This window comes from Uloborus diversus, chromosome 8 (genome assembly GCF_026930045.1).
Source record: "Uloborus diversus isolate 005 chromosome 8, Udiv.v.3.1, whole genome shotgun sequence".
Lineage (NCBI taxonomy): Eukaryota > Metazoa > Arthropoda > Arachnida > Araneae > Uloboridae > Uloborus > Uloborus diversus.
In genome coordinates, this window is record NC_072738.1 from 51,355,648 (window position 1) to 51,374,497 (window position 18,850).

The following is an 18,850-nucleotide window of genomic DNA, read 5'->3' on the forward strand; positions in this document are numbered from 1 at the left end:
CAGCAGCACATAACTTTTGATACTTTGTTTTTTCGATTAACCTTTAAAAAATAATTATAAAAGTAAAGGATTTTTTTAAAGTGTTAAAACCATGTCCACAAAAATCCAAAAGTTTTTAAATTTGAATAGTGAATAATAACATTTTGGCAAAGGAAAAAGTAAATAAATTGTTGATTTATGAATGCAATCATTTTACTTCTTTATCATATAAAATACCTGCTTAAGACAGCTGGGAGATTTTACAAATCAGTTGATTAAACCAAAACTTAATTTAAAACACATTTTTATTCAAAATGGTTTTTTATTATTATCTATATAAATAGAAAGGCAAGCATCGGCATGCCTTTCAGTGGGACCAATTCAGACTGCTGAGCTTCAGAATCTAGAGACACTTAAGACACTTGATGATTCTGTCAAAGTAGCGATGTTTGATTATTTTGTTTAAAGTAGAAAACCAAGAAACACATGCAAAGTTTGGATTCAGTATTTGAGTTAAAACTTCAGAACAGTGGCGCCGACTCCATGGGGCTTGAGGGGGCCCGAGCCCCCTCAATAGTTTGTTTTGCGGGGCAGAGCCCCCTCAATAATTTAAGAACATTATTTGTCATATTATGGTTTCTAAAATCACAAAATTATGTTGGTATTTTTTACTTTCCTTGTTTGAAGATAGTTACATTGTAAAATACATTCAGTAATGAATTAAAACAAATAACTATTGCGAGTAAGCAGGTTAATTGAAAACGAGTGGTGGAAGATGTGATAGTTTTCTTCAATTATTAGAGTTAATAAAGTAATTTGTATTAACTTTTTTAACTCTATTAAAGCATTAATTTTGAGACATTACTTTTATTTAATGAACTCTGAGCCTTATTCAAAGCAAGCTTAAATTAGTTATTTCACTTATAGTAATCAAAGTGCAACAGCAATCTTTTATGCTTTATTCTTTTAATGATAGTTTAGATTTATTTAAATATCATTTCAATCTCTTCAGAGCTCTATATTCACTGCTTTGTAATAGACTAAAAGCATAATTATTACTGTAAATTAAATTAGCTTCTTACGAAAATACCATGCGTGTTTTTTTTTCAAAGCCGAAAAATGTGTCGGCTTGTCGAGTTTCTCAGAGTGTCGATTTACCAAGAGTCGAGGTTTTGAGGCTTTAATGTTGATCATGTGACTCTAAAATGCTTAAAAAACTTTAAAACTCACTATTTTTTATCTCAAATTTTAGAAAATTTCTCCAGGCAAGGCCCCCGTTATGGCACCCTCCCCCCAATAGTTGTTATAAATCAGTGCCACTTGGAGTTCCTTTCCATGCAAGTCAAGTGCACTACCTTGTACAGTGCCGTAGCCTAGCTATGGCACTTCACGGCTCCCCACAAAATGGAACTGTAAAATTGTCCCTCACTTAAGGCAAGTGACATGATCTAATTGAAGCAGAAAATTTGTGTACCAATTTTTAGATTGTTTTACTTTGAAAACGCCATGTCACATATTGCTTGTTTGTATAAATAATACATACCTAAAAAATATGTAAGTTGACATTTTCAAGGCACAAAAATCTGATTTTTTTCGGGGGGGGGGGGGGGGGGCTTTGTGCCTTAACATACTTCCTAGACCTTGTGACATCCGGACCCCCCAACAATTTTTCCAAGTCGGCGCCCCTGCTTCAGAATCTGGGTAATAGAAGAACACTAACCAGATATTTTTATAAAATCTACTCCAGAAAATTTCAATTTTTGATTCTAAATGATTTGGTCCTTTTTTTTTTTAAAGATTCAATATGATTAGAGAAATTTCTTATAGTACAAAATTCATAAAAATGATAAATGAGGAAGAATCTTATATTTCAAAGACTGTTGCAAAATTGTAAAATGCACTGAGTGATGAATTGAATTTTACAACCAAATTATATGCAAAATAAATTAATAAATACAAAATAATGTAAATAAACTACGCATTAAATTTCAATTTTTACTCAAGCAGATAATAAAAGGAAGGGGAAAAAAAGAATCTTACTGAGCTTGAAACAGGTGAAATTTTACCATCACCTTCAGGAGGAACATAGGGATCAAAAATGTCCCCTGAAAAGGAAAATTAATCTTTATCATAGAGTTTTATATTGATGAACTAACTATACGTAGGGTAGGTAGACAAGTGAATGAATACTTACACACAAATTCATTTTTAAAGACATTGCTAGTATTTGGCACATGGCAGTAAAACATTTAATCGATATATATAATTATTTTTTAAAAATTGGGGACATTTTTAAGATACTGTGTAATTTTTTTTTGGGGGGGGGGGGGGATTGAAATTAAAAAGTATAGCAATCTAGTAAATGAACACTTGTAAACAGTAGACAAACACACTTTACCAGAGGTTCTTCATTAGAATAGTATAGAACAGCGGTTCTCGACCGGAGATCCAGCATCAGTCCATGGAAAAAATTAACTGGTCCTCAGAGATTTTTGCTCGAACTCGGTAAGAAAATTAACTTACTGCACGATATTAAAAAAATCAACAATTTCCTTAAGTGAATTTTGTGATGAACTTTCATTGTTTTCTATGATTGTTCTCAAATATTTATTTACCTAGCTATATTTGTTACGATAATTACATATCTTTCAAATCTAAATATTTTTTGTGATAGTTCTTTAATACCAAGCCCAGTTTTATTTATTTATTGTAAAAAAAGGGGCGAAAATTTTCAATTATCTGCAACTGAATTTTATTATTGTTATTATTATTGACTTGAAAAAAAAAAAAACACCTAACCGGTGCATGAAAATTTTCCAAACGGTTTTTGCCGGTCAGCGGATCAAAAAAGGTTGAGAAAGGCTAATACAGAAGTAAGCTACAACTAGCAATTTGAAGGGGGAAAAAATTGAAACCCTATTAAAAAAAAAGAAAAACCTGTTTATTCACTGAGGTGTGTTCACTCACTGGTCAGTTTCTCTTGGCTGCGCTAGTTATTGGAGTAACTGTTACAAGGAAGGATATAGTTTGTGCAAGGATGCCGAGGGTTTCAGTTGGATCTCATGGCTAAGTTATGACATGGAAGCCCTGACCCAACTCCAATTCAAAAAACATCATCTTGTGATTGGAATTTTCCTGGGTGTAGTCTCATGAATTTTGCCTTTTCAGCCACCATTTGTGGCAGCCTTCTTGGAGATATAAGATTTAGTGATCGAGTTTTTACATACATAAAACATTCTATACATAAAACCTTTAATGATTGACAAAAAAAAAGCTAATTTCTCTTTTGCAGAATGCTTATGATCTATTCATTTTGAAACTAAAGCCACTGAACTTCTCATGAGCCTAACTATTTGGGGAGTTTCTCAATGGCAGTTTAGGTATGAATATATAGTTGCCTCAGAGCAAAGCTAAGACATCTAATCCCAGGAATAACAGTGAGATATTCCATCGTTGCTTTGAGGCGACAATATCTTAAAATGCAGGGATAAAAGAAAAGCATGCAAATGAAACTTGGGATGAAATTATTCAAAGAAAAACAGTTAAAATGATACAAAGTTAGGCCAAAAAAAAAAAAAAAAACTTTCATATTAACACCGAAATAGTCTAGACAGCAAAGCGCAATCCATGTCAATACACAAACTGATGTAACAACATAGAATACTACTTTGGGAACATGACTGCAAGGTATTTGTTTTTCCATTGGATGGGTTTATCTATGAAAGTTTTGACAAGATTTCAAATCTTGCCAAGCTTTTAACACTAAAACATTTGGGTATTGTGTGTTACAAGTTACATACATTAATTTCAAAGAGGAAACACTAGATTGAAGATTTTCTCTCCATGTACTCAGACATCATTCATTAATTTAATTGCATTTTGCGCATTACAAAATACATTTCGATTCATTTACATTAAAAAATGACGTTTAAGTGGACTGGAAAAGTGAAATAGAAACATAAATAATAATCATTGAAAAAACATGATTTTTTAAAAAATATATTTTTAATGCTATAATTAGAAAAAGAGAAAAGTTAAGTCAGGCTAGTGGCAATATTTTTTATTCAATAGTAACTACAATGTAGTAATTCAGCAATGAAACAAAATTACCTGTGCATCCCATATACATAGGCTTTTCATTCCATTGTCGATGAGGAACAATTCCCTTTTCTTTCATTTTGCTACGCATTTCTTCAATAGATAACTTTTCATCTCGTCGTTGTTCATCAAAATCTGGTAATTTGATCTTTAAAACCTATAAATTAATAAATTAATGATAGCTTTTGAACAGATAATTTTTGAACAGATTTAGTTCAGTTTTATAATAATCACTAGAGGACTCAACAGACGTTGTTCTGTTCAAACTTTGTAAATTGAAAAGTTGAAAAATTTCAATGAACTACCAAGTGTTTGAACCATTTTGTTGAAAAAAATATGTAAAAAGCAAATGTTTTAAGTTGCTTGGTCTCAGAATGCGTATATTTATTACAACTTGATTTATCTAATGCCCACTGAGCAGCTGTTTTATTAACTAATATTTCTCGCGTACTTGAAAGATCTTCATAGATTCTATGGCTTATTCCTTCAGCCATACTCTAAGGATAAAATTTGTCCTCAAATATTAAGTGTAAAAAACTAACTATTCATCTAGAACAAATGGAAAATTCCACTGCAACGTCCCCCCATATGAAAAAGAATAAAATAATCAAAAGGATATTTAAAAAAAATGATAAAGATAAAAAGTTTCCTGAAGAAGCAAAAATCAATCACCTCTCCTTGATGTAAAATAAACATTCTTCAACTAAAATGACTAAACACTCTTTAAAAACCAAAAACAATTCTTTGCAATTTAAAATATTTCGCCAAACAAACAAAAAATAAAATGCATTTTGCTTAAAATTTTCACCAAAATGGTTAAAACACTTGATAGTTCATTGAAGCTGAAAGCAGGGGAATCCAAAATTATTGCAACAAGGAGGGAACTAATGTCATATACCCCACCCTAGGCGACTTTTTTCTGTTGGCGCCAAGAAAGCGTCGCCAAGAAAATGATGTATGAGGACATATGTCATACATCGTTCTTAGCGATGCTTTTTTGGCGCCAACAGAAAAAATTCAGATAAAAAAACATAATCAAAGCACTTCAGAACACAATATGTATAAAAACAACATAAAACCACAGCAAAAAACATCGCGAATATTTGCTTCAAAAATACCAGAAACTAGAAAGTTTTTGTACACAAAGAAAAACTACTAGTAGGTATTTAAAATGCTTAGATTAACAAATTACTATCACAGCTCGCCAAAGAAATAAATACCAATAGAAATAAAAACAATTTTCCAACATGCATTTCGTCGAACAAAAACAATTCTCATACTCTACTAAAAAAGAGCAAAGCGATTGAATATGCGATGTTTAAAGCAGAAAACATCCCCAAAATATAACTATTTCAGCCAAAAAAAAAAAAAATGCTTAGTTATTCAAATTTTGATGTATGAAAAGTAAAAATGTGTCGACAAAACATCCCAAACATAAACAATACAAAAATACCATACATTAATTTGCTATTCAAAAATGCTTTCAAAATACCTACTAAAAATATCTACTATAGCTTACATAAAATAACACCTTCATATTTTTATAAAGTCATAGAGTCAACCTATTTTCAGAAATTCAGTACATAAAGGATGCACGTTTACAGAATATGCTTGAATTGTTCTTGGCATCGATAAGAATTAACTTTTAGAATAAAATAACTGTACTTTTTTTTGTAAAATAAATTTACATGCAAACATAAAATTAAAAACTACAAGAAACCCTCAAGATTTTGTAAAAACAAAGAATTTCGGAAGTAAAAGTTTTTTTTTTTAATTCTAAAATAAAAACTTACGTTTTTGTTGTATAAATCCTCACACTCAGTCTGAAGCACAACATATGAAACAATGCGCCTTAACCGAGACACACCTCAAGTTGGATTTTACTCTTAATTAACGGTCAAGTTTAAAGAAACTGGCATTTTCTAATATTTATTAATCAAAACACAACTACTGAATCTAAATCAACACAAAATAAACTTTCCTATAAGGTACCTTGCACGAAAAAACAGGAACCTATATTACGTGGACCGCTAACAAGGTAAACAAGTTTGAACAGATCTAAAATTGCCTTCAGGTTGCCAAACACAGGTTAGTTCAGCCAGGGATGCCATGCTTAAAAAGGTATCGCCTCATTGGCGAGAAAAATATTTCAATTTTGTGTAAAAAAATCAAATTTCGCCAAATGGGGGGGGGGGGGGGGGGGGGGTATATCACATCTGTATCAGAAGGAGTACAGATAAATACTAATATTAGATTCTTATTCCTCTACTCTGCCTCTTAAATTAATAAGTCATTTATTTGCAGATTTTTTTGTGTCGCAACAGAGGTTGCAAATGATCATAGCTGGACAACATCTGTCTAGTCTTATTAGTTAAGTAAAATGCAATATGATACAAATACAAAAGTGACGACCAGCAACAAGCTCTGGGCCCAGCTAGACTGGTTCCCAGTCAATTTACAATCCCCAGTGAAGATCAATGGCCCTCTTAAAACTATCTATTCCCGTGCTCATTACCACCTCTTCCGGTAAGCTGTTCCAAGGTTCCACTACCCTGCTATAATAATAATTTTTCCTAATATCCATGTTAGCCTGAGATTTAAATAGCTTAAAACAATGACCCCTTGTCCTGTTTTCAGTGCTAAACTTCAGCCCCGTAACATCTTTCATTTTAATAAATTTTAAGCAACTGAATCATGTCCCCTCGGTCTATTCTTTGCTCAATACTGTACATTTTTAGCCTTCTGAGCCTGGAATCATAGTCTAAATGAGAAAGTCCATTTATTAGCCTTGTAGCCCGCCTTTGAACCCTTTCCAATACATTAATATCTTTCTTAAGATAAGGAGACCAAAACTGAACAGCATACTCCAAATGCGATCTTACCAAACTTCTATATAAAGGCAGAAGAACTTCTTTCGATTTGTTTGAAATAGATCTGTTGATAAACCCAAGCATCTTATTGGCTTTGTTACTAGCTATGCTACACTGCTGGCTGAACTTTAAATCCTGACTTATTAAGACGCCCAGATCAGTAACTTTTTCTGCCTGACTAATGACTGAACCTTACAAATAATAACTTGTACACTTATTTCCATGCCCTAAATGTAGCACTTGACATTTCCCAACATTAACAACCATACCCCATTTATCTGCTCACTTCGAAATATGATCTAGATCCTCTTGCAGCTGACTTGCTTGTTCTTCATTTTCTACAGTCCTCATAACTTTGACATCATCAGCAAAACAATTCATGTTCCCAGAAATATTTTTGTGAATATCGTTCATAAAGACAATGAACAAAACAAAAACAGGTCCTTGAGGAACCCCGCTTAAGAGGCCACTCCAATTAGAATAATTTCTCCCTACAACTACCCTTTGTTTCCTTCCGGTCAGCCAGTTTTTTACCCAAATGAAAGTTTTCCCTCCTATTCCTATATCAGCTAATTTGCTAAGTAGAGCAACATGCGGTACCTTATTGAAAGCTTTTTGAAAATCAATGTAAACAACATCTACAGGCTTATTGTCCAAAGCCATGGTAACTTTGTCATAGAAATGTAATAAATTAGTTGCACAAGATTTACCTTTCCTGAAACCGTACTGAAAACTAGTCAATAGATTATTAGTCTCTAGAAAATTTACTATCTTAATTTTCATCAATGTTTCAAAAATTTTGCAAACCACCGAAGTTAGACTCACAGGTCTATAATTTCCCGCACTCACCTTTAGGGGCAGATTCAACTGAAACATTTTTCGAACGTTTTCCCCTTTTCCATCGAACGCTTCGATCAAAAGCAGTGACTCCGGCTTCAACTGAAACGATTCGAACGTTTTTAACCACGTGACACATCCGAGTGGTTGGATTCGAACGATTGTGAAGATTCGACTGTTTTATTTGTTTATCTTGCAGCAATGGCAGACGAAGTAGCGGCCAGAAATCGCTATCGCCGATGACAAATATTTTGCTATATTCGCATCCGCAATTGATTTGCAGGTGAGTATTACATTTTTATTACAAATAAATACTTTTATGACTTCTATAACGATGATTGCTGCTTAAAATTAAGTTTTTATTTAGTTCGAACATTCATCCTTTTTTTAAACTTGAAAACATCGTGACAAGTTTCCAAAATTAAATCAAAATTTGTTTGGCAAGAAGCTATTTTATAAAAGTTCCTCTAATTACGAAGTAATTGTAACATATGACAGCATTGAGTCTTGATTATTTTATGAAATTATTTAATGAATTATTACTTTATTTAATGAATATATCTTCTTCCGAAAATTCTTTTACTGCTTACATCTAAGGTTAATTAAAAGATATTGCTTATTACTGAAAATACTAATTGTTTTTTTTAATTTATTTTAAATTCTATGAATAACAACTATGTCTATAAAAACTTGCTTCTTGTAACTGATTAGATTTCAATAAACAAATTGAAGCATCTAGGTTTAGTAAACTACTTGGGTTTTCAAGAAAACAGTTTTTATATTGCCCCCCCCCCCCCTTTCCAAGCGTTTAAATGCTTGTAATTTGTATAAATAAGTATAATATATATATATTTTTTAAGGAAATGAATAAAAAACTATTATTCTTCATTAAAAAATACATTATTTTGAGAACTTTGAATCATATTATTCTTAGCAATTTCTTTGACATTCCAGATGCTGTCCACTTGCACCTTCTCAACGCTGGAATCTTCTAAGAGGGGCAGGAGAATGGAATTCTTCCAAAAGTATCAGTTCCCAAGAAATATAAAAATTACGGATGGAATGCAACTGTCCAAACAAAGGTGCAAGTACCTATTGGGTTCCCTACTTGAACAGAAGAGGGAAATTTGCTGTGAATATCAACTGGTGAGTACAAAACATGATGTGTTACATATGCATGTAAAATTAATATAGTATATACAACGTACAGTGCATGTGCAGAGTCCGACAAAAATTGTGAACTCTTGGTAGCCAGAAAAAAATTGTAGGCTACCGACAAATTATTTATGCGAGTTAATAGGAAAAATCTTAGCTTCTGAAAGAGACTTGCTCTAAAACAACTTGTCACCTAAACTTTTTTTTTTTTAAGTCACCTGTGTGACATGTTGGATCCAGTATGTTTGGTAGAACTGGTGCCTGACCTGTTACTTTGAGATTTCCAATGCTGAGATCAATTTCAAAGCTGCTTTATATATATATATATATATATATATATATATATATAATGATCAAAATTGATGTAAAATATTCTACATTTAAACAGCGCAATGTTGCAGCTAAAGTAGTTAAATGTATTGAAAATATAGTAAAGTGTGTAGTTTCACATACACGGGTAGCACAGAAATAAGTGTATGTAACAACGAAGATAAACAACAATAACAACAACAAAAATGAACATGGAACGTTAAAAAATAAACTAGGAACATTGAAAACAAGAATTGATGAAATCATGGGTATTAAACTGCTGCTACGTTTACGAAGAGCTGGAGCAGCTGGCATATTAAATATTCTGCAAGGTTTCTGTGCGGGTCAGTATCATACATGCAGCAAAATTGATTAGAAGTAAAAGTATATGTATTTGAATTAACGAACTAATATGTGTAGCTACTTATAAGGCTTAATATAGAAGGCAGGAAAATTATCAAACGTTATATATGCTTATTTTTTGTATATATGCAATAATTTTTATAAATGTAAATAGTATGCTTATTAGTAATATGCTGTCATGTATTACCAACCCCCCAGCTCTGACCTGCAAAATAAAAAGAAAAAATTACATACCACATGATTTCAAACATTTCGTCGACAACAATGTCTATGTCTAGGTATCCATTTGCCAGAGACGAAAATCCGATGCCACGCCAATCGAACAGGTCGCTGGGGCAGGGCATCCAAAAAGCACCTTCCTGTCGAAAGGATTTCAGCACTCTTTATCATCAAATTTGATAAAGAGTGCTGAATACCTTTCGACAGGAAGGTGCTTTTTGGATGCCCTGCCCCAGCGACCTGTTCGATTGGCGTGGCATCGGATTTTCGTCTCTGGCAAATGGATACCTAGACATAGACATTGTTGTCGACGAAATGTTTGAAATCATGTGGTATGTAATTTTTTCTTTTTATTTTGCAGGTCAGAGCTGGGGGGTTGGTAATACATGACAGCATATTACTAATAAGCATACTATTTACATTTATAAAAATTATTGCATATATACAAAAAATAAGCATATATAACGTTTGATAATTTTCCTGCCTTCTATATTAAGCCTTATAAGTAGCTACACATATTAGTTCGTTAATTCAAATACATATACTTTTACTTCTAATCAATTTTGCTGCATGTATGATACTGACCCGCACAGAAACCTTGCAGAATATTTAATATGCCAGCTGCTCCAGCTCTTCGTAAACGTAGCAGCAGTTTAATACCCATGATTTCATCAATTCTTGTTTTCAATGTTCCTAGTTTATTTTTTAACGTTCCATGTTCATTTTTGTTGTTGTTATTGTTGTTTATCTTCGTTGTTACATACACTTATTTCTGTGCTACCCGTGTATGTGAAACTACACACTTTACTATATATATATATATATATGGCTTTTCTTTGATTAACCTTGTTGTACCAGAAATTGAGCAATCCCTGGTCCAGCACCCTCAGAAGTATTGTTTCACTTCGACGACTTTGTGACTACAGCATATTTAACATGCCCCAGTCACCATCAGCGAACACGAAGATTCTTTGTCCGGCTGTCTTCGAACTCGGTACCCTCCAGTTACAAGTCCGAGGTTTTTCTGATCAGGCCAGCACTGAGCATATATTTTAAACAAGGTGTCATAGCGCAGACTGCACCATTAAATTTTAGGGGGTGTTTTGAGGGTTTTTTCTCATTGGGGGGGGGGTAGCAATATTTAGGTGGGTGCACCTTAGGTGTTAGGGGAGTGGGCACCTTGCTTTACACCTTACATTCCAGAGTGTCCTGTACATTCTACTATACATAGTTTAATCTGAAATACACCATCGTATTTCATGAATTTCTGCCATAGCCCTGGCTGTAGGGCGGTAAATAACTGAAAATGGTTTAACCTGATGGATACCTGAAGCAGGGCCGTCCCAAGAGAGGACCTCCCCTGGGGCGAATATTTTTTGATGCCCTCTTGCCACACACGGAGTGGTGGGCATTTTTTGGAAAAGTACCGAACATTTTTCAAAATCAATTATTACATAATTAAACATGTAATCTGAAAAGTAATGTGTTAAATTTAAAAAACTTTTTTTTAATAAAGAATTTGAAATGTACGAGTAGTAAAAGCTTAGTTTATGGCACCCTTTCATGTCTAGGTGCCCGGGGCAATTGCCTCGTTCTCCCCCCTCTTCGGACGGCCCTGCCCTGAAGACAGCTCTGTTTTTTCATATAGACCAGGCAGAAGCTGAGATACCTCTGATTTAGCACCCCCAGAGGTATTAATTGAAGTATGTGACTACAAACATATTTACTGTGCCCCCAAGTTGCAAGTCTGACATCATATCGTCACCTCAGAGCAACAGTATGGTACCTTAGTGTTATTTCTGGAATTAGATAGCTCACTGTTGCTCTGAGCAATGATATATACGGAATACTGGGTACAGCACTAGATTTTCGAATATATTAAGCTTAAAAGAAACTGTAGACAAATGAATATGAATTGTTTATAAGGTCACCCACTTCTAAGATCAGTTTCAAACAGTCCGGAAGGTGACCTTATATCGAGATATAGCTCGATTATATCTATTATGAATCATTTTACAACACTATTTTTGAAATTATTGATTAATATATTCAAACTAATTCATATAACTTTCTGAAATATATATTTTTCACGGATAAGTTTTCTTTCTTCAGAGTCAAGTAATGAGGTTCAGTAGAAAAATCAAGTTAGCAGATAAAATGTTATACTTACTATAGTTGGGGCAAACCTAACTTGGCAGTATTGTGAAGGCTAGACAGATCCTATCTCAGTATTGCATCATTGCCAGGTTAGGTTTGGCCGAACTATAGCTACCTGAAATACACCGCCAGCTCAGTCATTCCAGCCGAGGACTGCAGTTTTGTGCTTATTAGCACTCAACAGCCCGGCATGACTGAGCTGGAGGTGGAAAACCTCTTAAGGAAGCCAAGAGTGCCAGACAAATTGAGTGCTAATAAGCACAAAACTGCAGTCCTCGGCTGCAATGACTGAGCTGGCGGTGTATTTCATGTATTTCTGCCTTAGCCCTGGCCATGTTGCCAAGAAAAAATCTAGTCAAGTATCCTACCGTAGGTAATTTTGCTGTTTTGACGAGTATGTTTATGACGAGACTCCTGATAATTTACTCAATAAAAAGTTTAGTTGTTTGTGTGTGCACAGGAGAGGGAAGGGACACCCGCGCCCAATAGGGGCCCAATGTTTTCAAAACTAGGCTTGGAATATAGAAGTAAACAATATGAAGGGGGGGGGGGGGCGGAAAACTCATTTTGGGATGGGCCCCAAAATCTCTGTGGACAGCCTTGTGTGTTACATATTTTTGATAATGCATTGATACTCTTATCCTTCTTTTGTAATTTAGGTCTCTGACATTAACTGCAAATAATTGGAGTTGTTGAAAGATGGTCAGGTTGTACCTATGATTCTTACATTTGAGTGCCAAAGATACTGATGATGACAGCAAAGGAAACTAATAATTCCACATTTGTGAAAGCAAATAATGTTAGAAACTGTGTAGCACAAATCTGCAATAAATGAGTTTCTACTTGTAATAAATGTTTTGTTTTATTGAAAACAATGTTAACTATGCACAATTGATAAGTTTATATAATTTTGATAAATTTAAAACTAATGGTAGTTATTGTTTAATAAAACATTGCATGGCTAATTACAGGAACTGTTTTTTTTTTTTTTTGGAGGAAGGGGGAGAAGTGTAATTTTTGTGAAAACTGATTTTAAAAAAAATTTGAATTTTGACATCTTGAATTCAAATTATGATTTTCGCAATCACATATTTTTTGGCGTATGTGTGTGTATTTGTGTCTCTGTGCAGGCGTGTGTGTGGGTATGTGTGTGTTTGTATTTGTATGCAGGCGTGTGTGTGTGTAGGCGTGTGTTTGTGTCTGTGTGCAGGTATGAGTGTGTGTGGGTATGTGTGTAAGTGTGTTGTGTAAGCATGCTTGTGTGTATGTAGGATATGGATACAACCTGGAGACTTTTCGCTGGAGTAGCAGCATCGTGAGGACGGTTGACGGTAGTGCTGGCAGAGGGAGGCGTTGGGAAAATAAAATCAGCGTAACGCCAAAAACAGTCAAGTGAGAACAATAAGCAATCGTGATTGCTCAAAAAAAAAAAAAAAAAAGTTGTAATGCTATTTACAAAAAAGCAGGAAGTATTTCAAGGGTAAAATATTTTTTTATATTGTTTTGCCGTACTTGGTTATTGATTGAATCTTTTTCTGAATTATAATGCTACTCGTAAATTGCATTTTTGTCATTTTCTAAACCAAACGTTCTCTCTCTTTTTTTTTTAAGTAATGTTTCTTATAAAAAAATAAATCAGTAAAAAGAAATTTTACAACATTAAATATTTACAGAATACTGAACACTTAACTGTAATTTATTTCGCAAAAATATTAAATCCAATGATAAAAAGAAGTTCTAATTATTTAAAAGGTTACTTTTATACAGAAAACATACATATCATAAGTGTAAAAATAAATCAATAATTTGCAATTAATAACTATTCATTAAATTTCAATATTTCAACTATGCTGTTGCTTTTAATAGATGAAATACACCACTGAACAATCAAAATGTGATAGAAAAGATTTTTTGTTTCAAATTTTTATGAACAGGGTATCTGTTACATTCAGAGTTTTCAAGTCCATGATTTTCCGTTGACATTTTTCACAATAATTGTGCTTTGTGAAAATAAAATTGCATCTAAGCTGTGGTTACCCCCCCCCCCCCCCCCAAATATACTTCTAAAAATTCAACTTAAAGCAAAATGTATTGAGCTAAGCTATTATTATAACTAAAAACTAATAAAAGCAACAATTGTTTGTGATACAAGTTACATGGAAAAAGTTAGATCAATATAGTTTTTGCGATTTACAATGAACCATGAAAATTTAAAATTAGAATACATTTTAACTTCATGAGATTAAAAAAAATATTTTTTATTCTAAGAAGAAAAAGAACCAGACAAATAAATGGTTATGGTTATAAAGTTTCGGTAGCTTTCTAAAAAAAAAATGTGTGTGTGTCTGTTTGTTTTCAGATTTGTATTTAATAGTAAAAGATAACTTGCAGATATCCGGAAAAATAAACACACGAAACGATAATGACATGACAAACGTAAACAAGCATAACAGCTGCAGTTACAGGTAACTTCATTCCCTCATTCAATTTTGTGATTGGCTGCCTCAAACTTCCGGCCATATGAGGAAACGTCGAGTGAGGAAAACATTCGATTGCAACCCTACACGTTTCGATCGAACGTCAAAAAGCAAGTTGAAGTGCAAAAATCGAACGATTCCGAAAACGTTCGAATTCGAAGGAGAAATTCGACCGTTTCTGATTCGATCGTACGCGTTTCAGTTGAATTCCCCGCTTAGACCCTTTCTTGAAGAGCGGTGTAATGTTAGCCAGCTTCCAGTCCTCTGGCACTGTCCCCGAGTTATAAGAAGCATTGAAAATATTTGCGATTACATCTGCTAATTCCTCCGCACACTCAACTAAAATTTTTGGATAAATATTATCTGGTCCCGGAGCTTTAGTCTCTAATTTTTTTCAAATGAAGTAAAACGTTATCCCTGGAAAATACAAAGTCTTCAAGCTGTACTATAGCTTGTATCTTGTTGGTGTCAACTGTTGAGATACAATTATCGTTAAAAACACTCGAAAAAAAAGTTATTAAGAACATTAGCAATATCACTATCGTCCTGAATTAAAATTCCGTGCCCATCAACCAGTGGCCCAATATTACTATTTCGAACTTTCCCCGAATTAGCGTATGCAAAAACCCTCTTGGGATTCCTGTTTATGTTATCTGCCAGTCTTTGCTCCAACTCTCTTTTCTGTATCTGTACCAAATACTTAAATTTACGCCTTGCCTTACAATATTAGAGCCTATCTGCACTGTGACTAGTTTCTCTAAACCTATGAAAAGCATACGTTACAAACTACTTATTTATCTTTAAACCTTTCTTCATTAAGCAATTTTAAAGTTAAAAATGAAAAGGGGAAAAAATGCAACATTTAAAAAAAAATCAATACTGCGCAAACATTCAGAAATCGTCAAAGGGGGGGGGGGGTATATAGAGCATGTGCCGAAAACTTGAATCGTTTTGTAAAAGAGGAAATTTACCAAATCTTTTTTTTTTTCTCATTAGTGATACGTTATAACATTTTTCATTATATTAACATAAGAACTACTAAATTCAAATTATTAAAACAACAATTACTTTTCTCCCTCTTTCTTTTTTGTATTTATAATTCCAATGTTTTCTTCCTCTTTCACAATTAATTGTAACTGGAACAGGAATCAGTATCCGTCTTACAGGAATAGTTAAGTGTCTGCATAAATTCATTGTCTGAAAGAATACATAATTGTTCAGAAAAAAAATAATAAATAAAAATAATAATAATAAAAAAAATTCGATTGAAGATCATTAGCACTAAAAAACTGGAAACTTGGAGCACATAATCAAATTATACAAAAATATTCTGTTATTCAAACATCAGAAAGTTTATTTCCCTCCTTTGCAACATATAATAAACTTAGATGAATTTATTGATAAGAAACATGAATACAGTCAGCATTCTGCTTTGTCACATTTTTCTACGCAAATACAAGTAGAACCTCATTAATCAGCTCTACACCCCAGGGTCCCCTGTACCTACCACTAAATAGGTGATTTAACTAGTTGGATATAGAGCTTTGAAGGCGGCTTTATATATTTTTTAAAATTTTTTATTGAGACCAAGAGCTGAGCAACCCCTGATCCAGCACCTCCAGAGGAATTGATTTGGAATAGAAACTTGGAGGATTTCGTGACCACAAATATATTTAATGTGCCTCTTTAATCAGCACTAATAGGGGATCCAGGTTCTCCTAATTATTGAAGGAACAGTTTTAAAAAAATGTGATAAATAAAAAGAATATATGTGGATACACATATACAAACAAATGTGGGTATGTTCTCTATACAAATCCAGTTTACATTGGATCTCTGTCAAATTTGGCAGGGAGGTACTTGGGCACCCGAGAAGGAACATAGGGGGGGGGGGGTTGGGGTAGGTCGAACGCCAAAAAAGAATCGAACAGTTCGAATTTTAATTTTAGAGCCCGAAAATAGCATAAAATAGCTCTTTCTACCTGAAATCCGATCAGTTCAAATTAGCGCCAGTCGAAAGCCTATGAAAAATGCCCATGAAATTGATTTAATTCCTGGGAATTAAAAAAAAAAATAAGGCTGTAAAATCACTGGGAAAAAATTTTAAAGCCTTTTTTAAGCCTAATGGAAACATTCATATCTAAGGAAAACAATCGTTAGCCTAATCTGATTTTAAATCAGCTTGAATAAAACTATTCAGAAGGTTGCCACTTTTTTTTTCCTTGGCTGTAACTAAATAAAATTTTGTTTTTGTTTTGAGGTAAAAATTTCCTCTTTTGATTATTATTTGGGGATTTACCATTTTTTTTTTCTTTTTTAGGATTTTAGTTGTATTTATAGAGGGTTGCGTTGAATTTTTTCGGGAATTTTTGATTTGCCGTTTTCTTTCTTTAAGAATGATTGTTTTGAAGAGAAATATTGCAGTATTTTTTTTTTCTCTAATTGAAGCCTGATTGATTATCGAATTTGCGTTACTTAACATAACTTTTATTTCCTAGGTAGGTATTACAAATCCAGGCAACGCAGCTAGTAATCAACGAATTGAGCTAAGGTATATGAACAACCTTTTGTCCACAGTAAAAGTTGTATTATGAATATAAGAGAAGGAACTATAAAACTACATAAAAGAAATGTACAAAAATACAAAATAGAACCTACATATATCATTGCACTAACTTGTCTTTTATTTATACATTATGTGCATCTAAATGGCCGTTTGGATTAAGTGAAGTCCGGTTTAATGAGGTACGGCTTAATGACAGAGTACTTAGCGCTCCAGGGTCCCCCATATACCACTATTTGTGGTTTAACCGCTTGGACGGGGTCCTGAAGACAGTTATGATGTTTTGATCCAGACCAGAAACTGAACAATCTTCGGTTCAGCACCCCCAGGGCTATTGATTTAATTTTAGGACTTTGTGATCTCAACATATTTATCTTGTCCAAGTTACCATTAACAAACACAAAGGACTTTTGACCATCTGGAATCGAACCAGGGACCCTTCGGATTTGAGTCTGACGCCCAACCGATCAGGCCTCAATAAGCCTAAGAACATTTTCTGCTCAGTTTTAAGAGCAGACAAATTCACAGCAGGGAACTTCCTATTTTCTTCTCTAGACCTCACCATTTCTGTTATTTTAATACTTTACATAGAAAGAAAAATCAATTTTCTGTAAACAGTAGCCATTTTCTCAATTTTAGTTCATTTCAACTCATCAGATTTGATAAGTACAATGAAATAGGTATTTTCTGTAATGTACACTGGTGGAACAGTTTGGGAGTGTCCCAAACTACCCCACTTAGATTATTATATATCAACTTTTTAAAAGTTCGACTTAGCAGTACAATACATTTTTTAACCTTCAAATTATTATGAAAGGACATGTTTTAACTCCCACATGATACGATTAAAATTATTACATTTTCAACTTAAATTCAATAACAAAACCACCTATTAATGTAACTCCAAACCTTTCAAAACATAGAAACTTATCAGTCTTTACATGTTCATCTGAGAAATTCTAAGGTACACTAAAGAGTAGATTCTGCTGCAATCGATGGCGTCCTGAGAGAACTAATTTCTGTTTGCAAAATCAAAACTGAAACATTTGGTGTCCCATGGTGGAGCCACGTTCCAAGGTGCTCCACCTTCCCCTACATTTCAGGTCTCAATTTAAAACCTTCCCAAAAAGATTTATAAAGTGCAACTACTACTAAAAGCAAGTTGAAAATTTAGTTATTAGCTTAGTATTCAGCACAACATAAAACCTACACAACATGAACACAAAGAAAGATAAAAAATTTTGACAAATTTTCTGTGGGTTTGATGTTGTACTAAATATTAGATAAGTTTTTATGACAAAGCCGTGTAGCAACTGAGCTCAAGGAAGAAAAAAATTTCATAAGTATTCGACTCACTGAAATTTCAAAAATTTAAATCCTTTAGAAAGAATGATGATAACTGCTCGGAATATAAAAATCACAAAATGGTTTCAAGCTTAAATAATTAAATTGCATAGCACTCTTATTTTCTATTCGACAAAAATTAATTTGAAGCCCTAAGCTTCAATTTTAGCTCTTTTTTGCTCTTAAACTGAAAATTGCTAAAGTAAATTGAACTTCAAATTCTACTCAATAAAAAACAGAATGTAAACAAACCATTGAAGAGAAACAATACTTGTATCATTAACAAAACTTTGCTCAGCCAGAAACTTTAATAATATTATCAAAACATTTAATATTTAATAAGCTTATAAATTACGAACCAAACAGACAATACGTATAGATTTATTTAGTTATTATTTAATGAGAATGTTCACGAACAAAACGCCGCAGACGAAAAAAAGTAAACATTAGTTTGCTTCTCAACTTACTGCCAATCTTTT

The 18,850-nt window shown here is 33.3% G+C and overlaps 1 protein-coding gene across 1 annotated transcript; it reads right to left on the reverse strand.

Annotated features, from left to right (window-relative positions):
• Positions 1 to 2,019: 2,019 nt before the first annotated feature.
• Positions 2,020 to 18,850, reverse strand: LOC129228235 (probable 39S ribosomal protein L45, mitochondrial; the record flags this gene model as incomplete). The annotated part of the gene is given in 4 exon segments (XM_054862901.1): positions 2,020 to 2,084; positions 4,090 to 4,234; positions 15,533 to 15,661; positions 18,839 to 18,850. Coding segments are annotated over 3 exon segments (336 nt in total), but the record flags the coding sequence as incomplete, so codon positions are not given.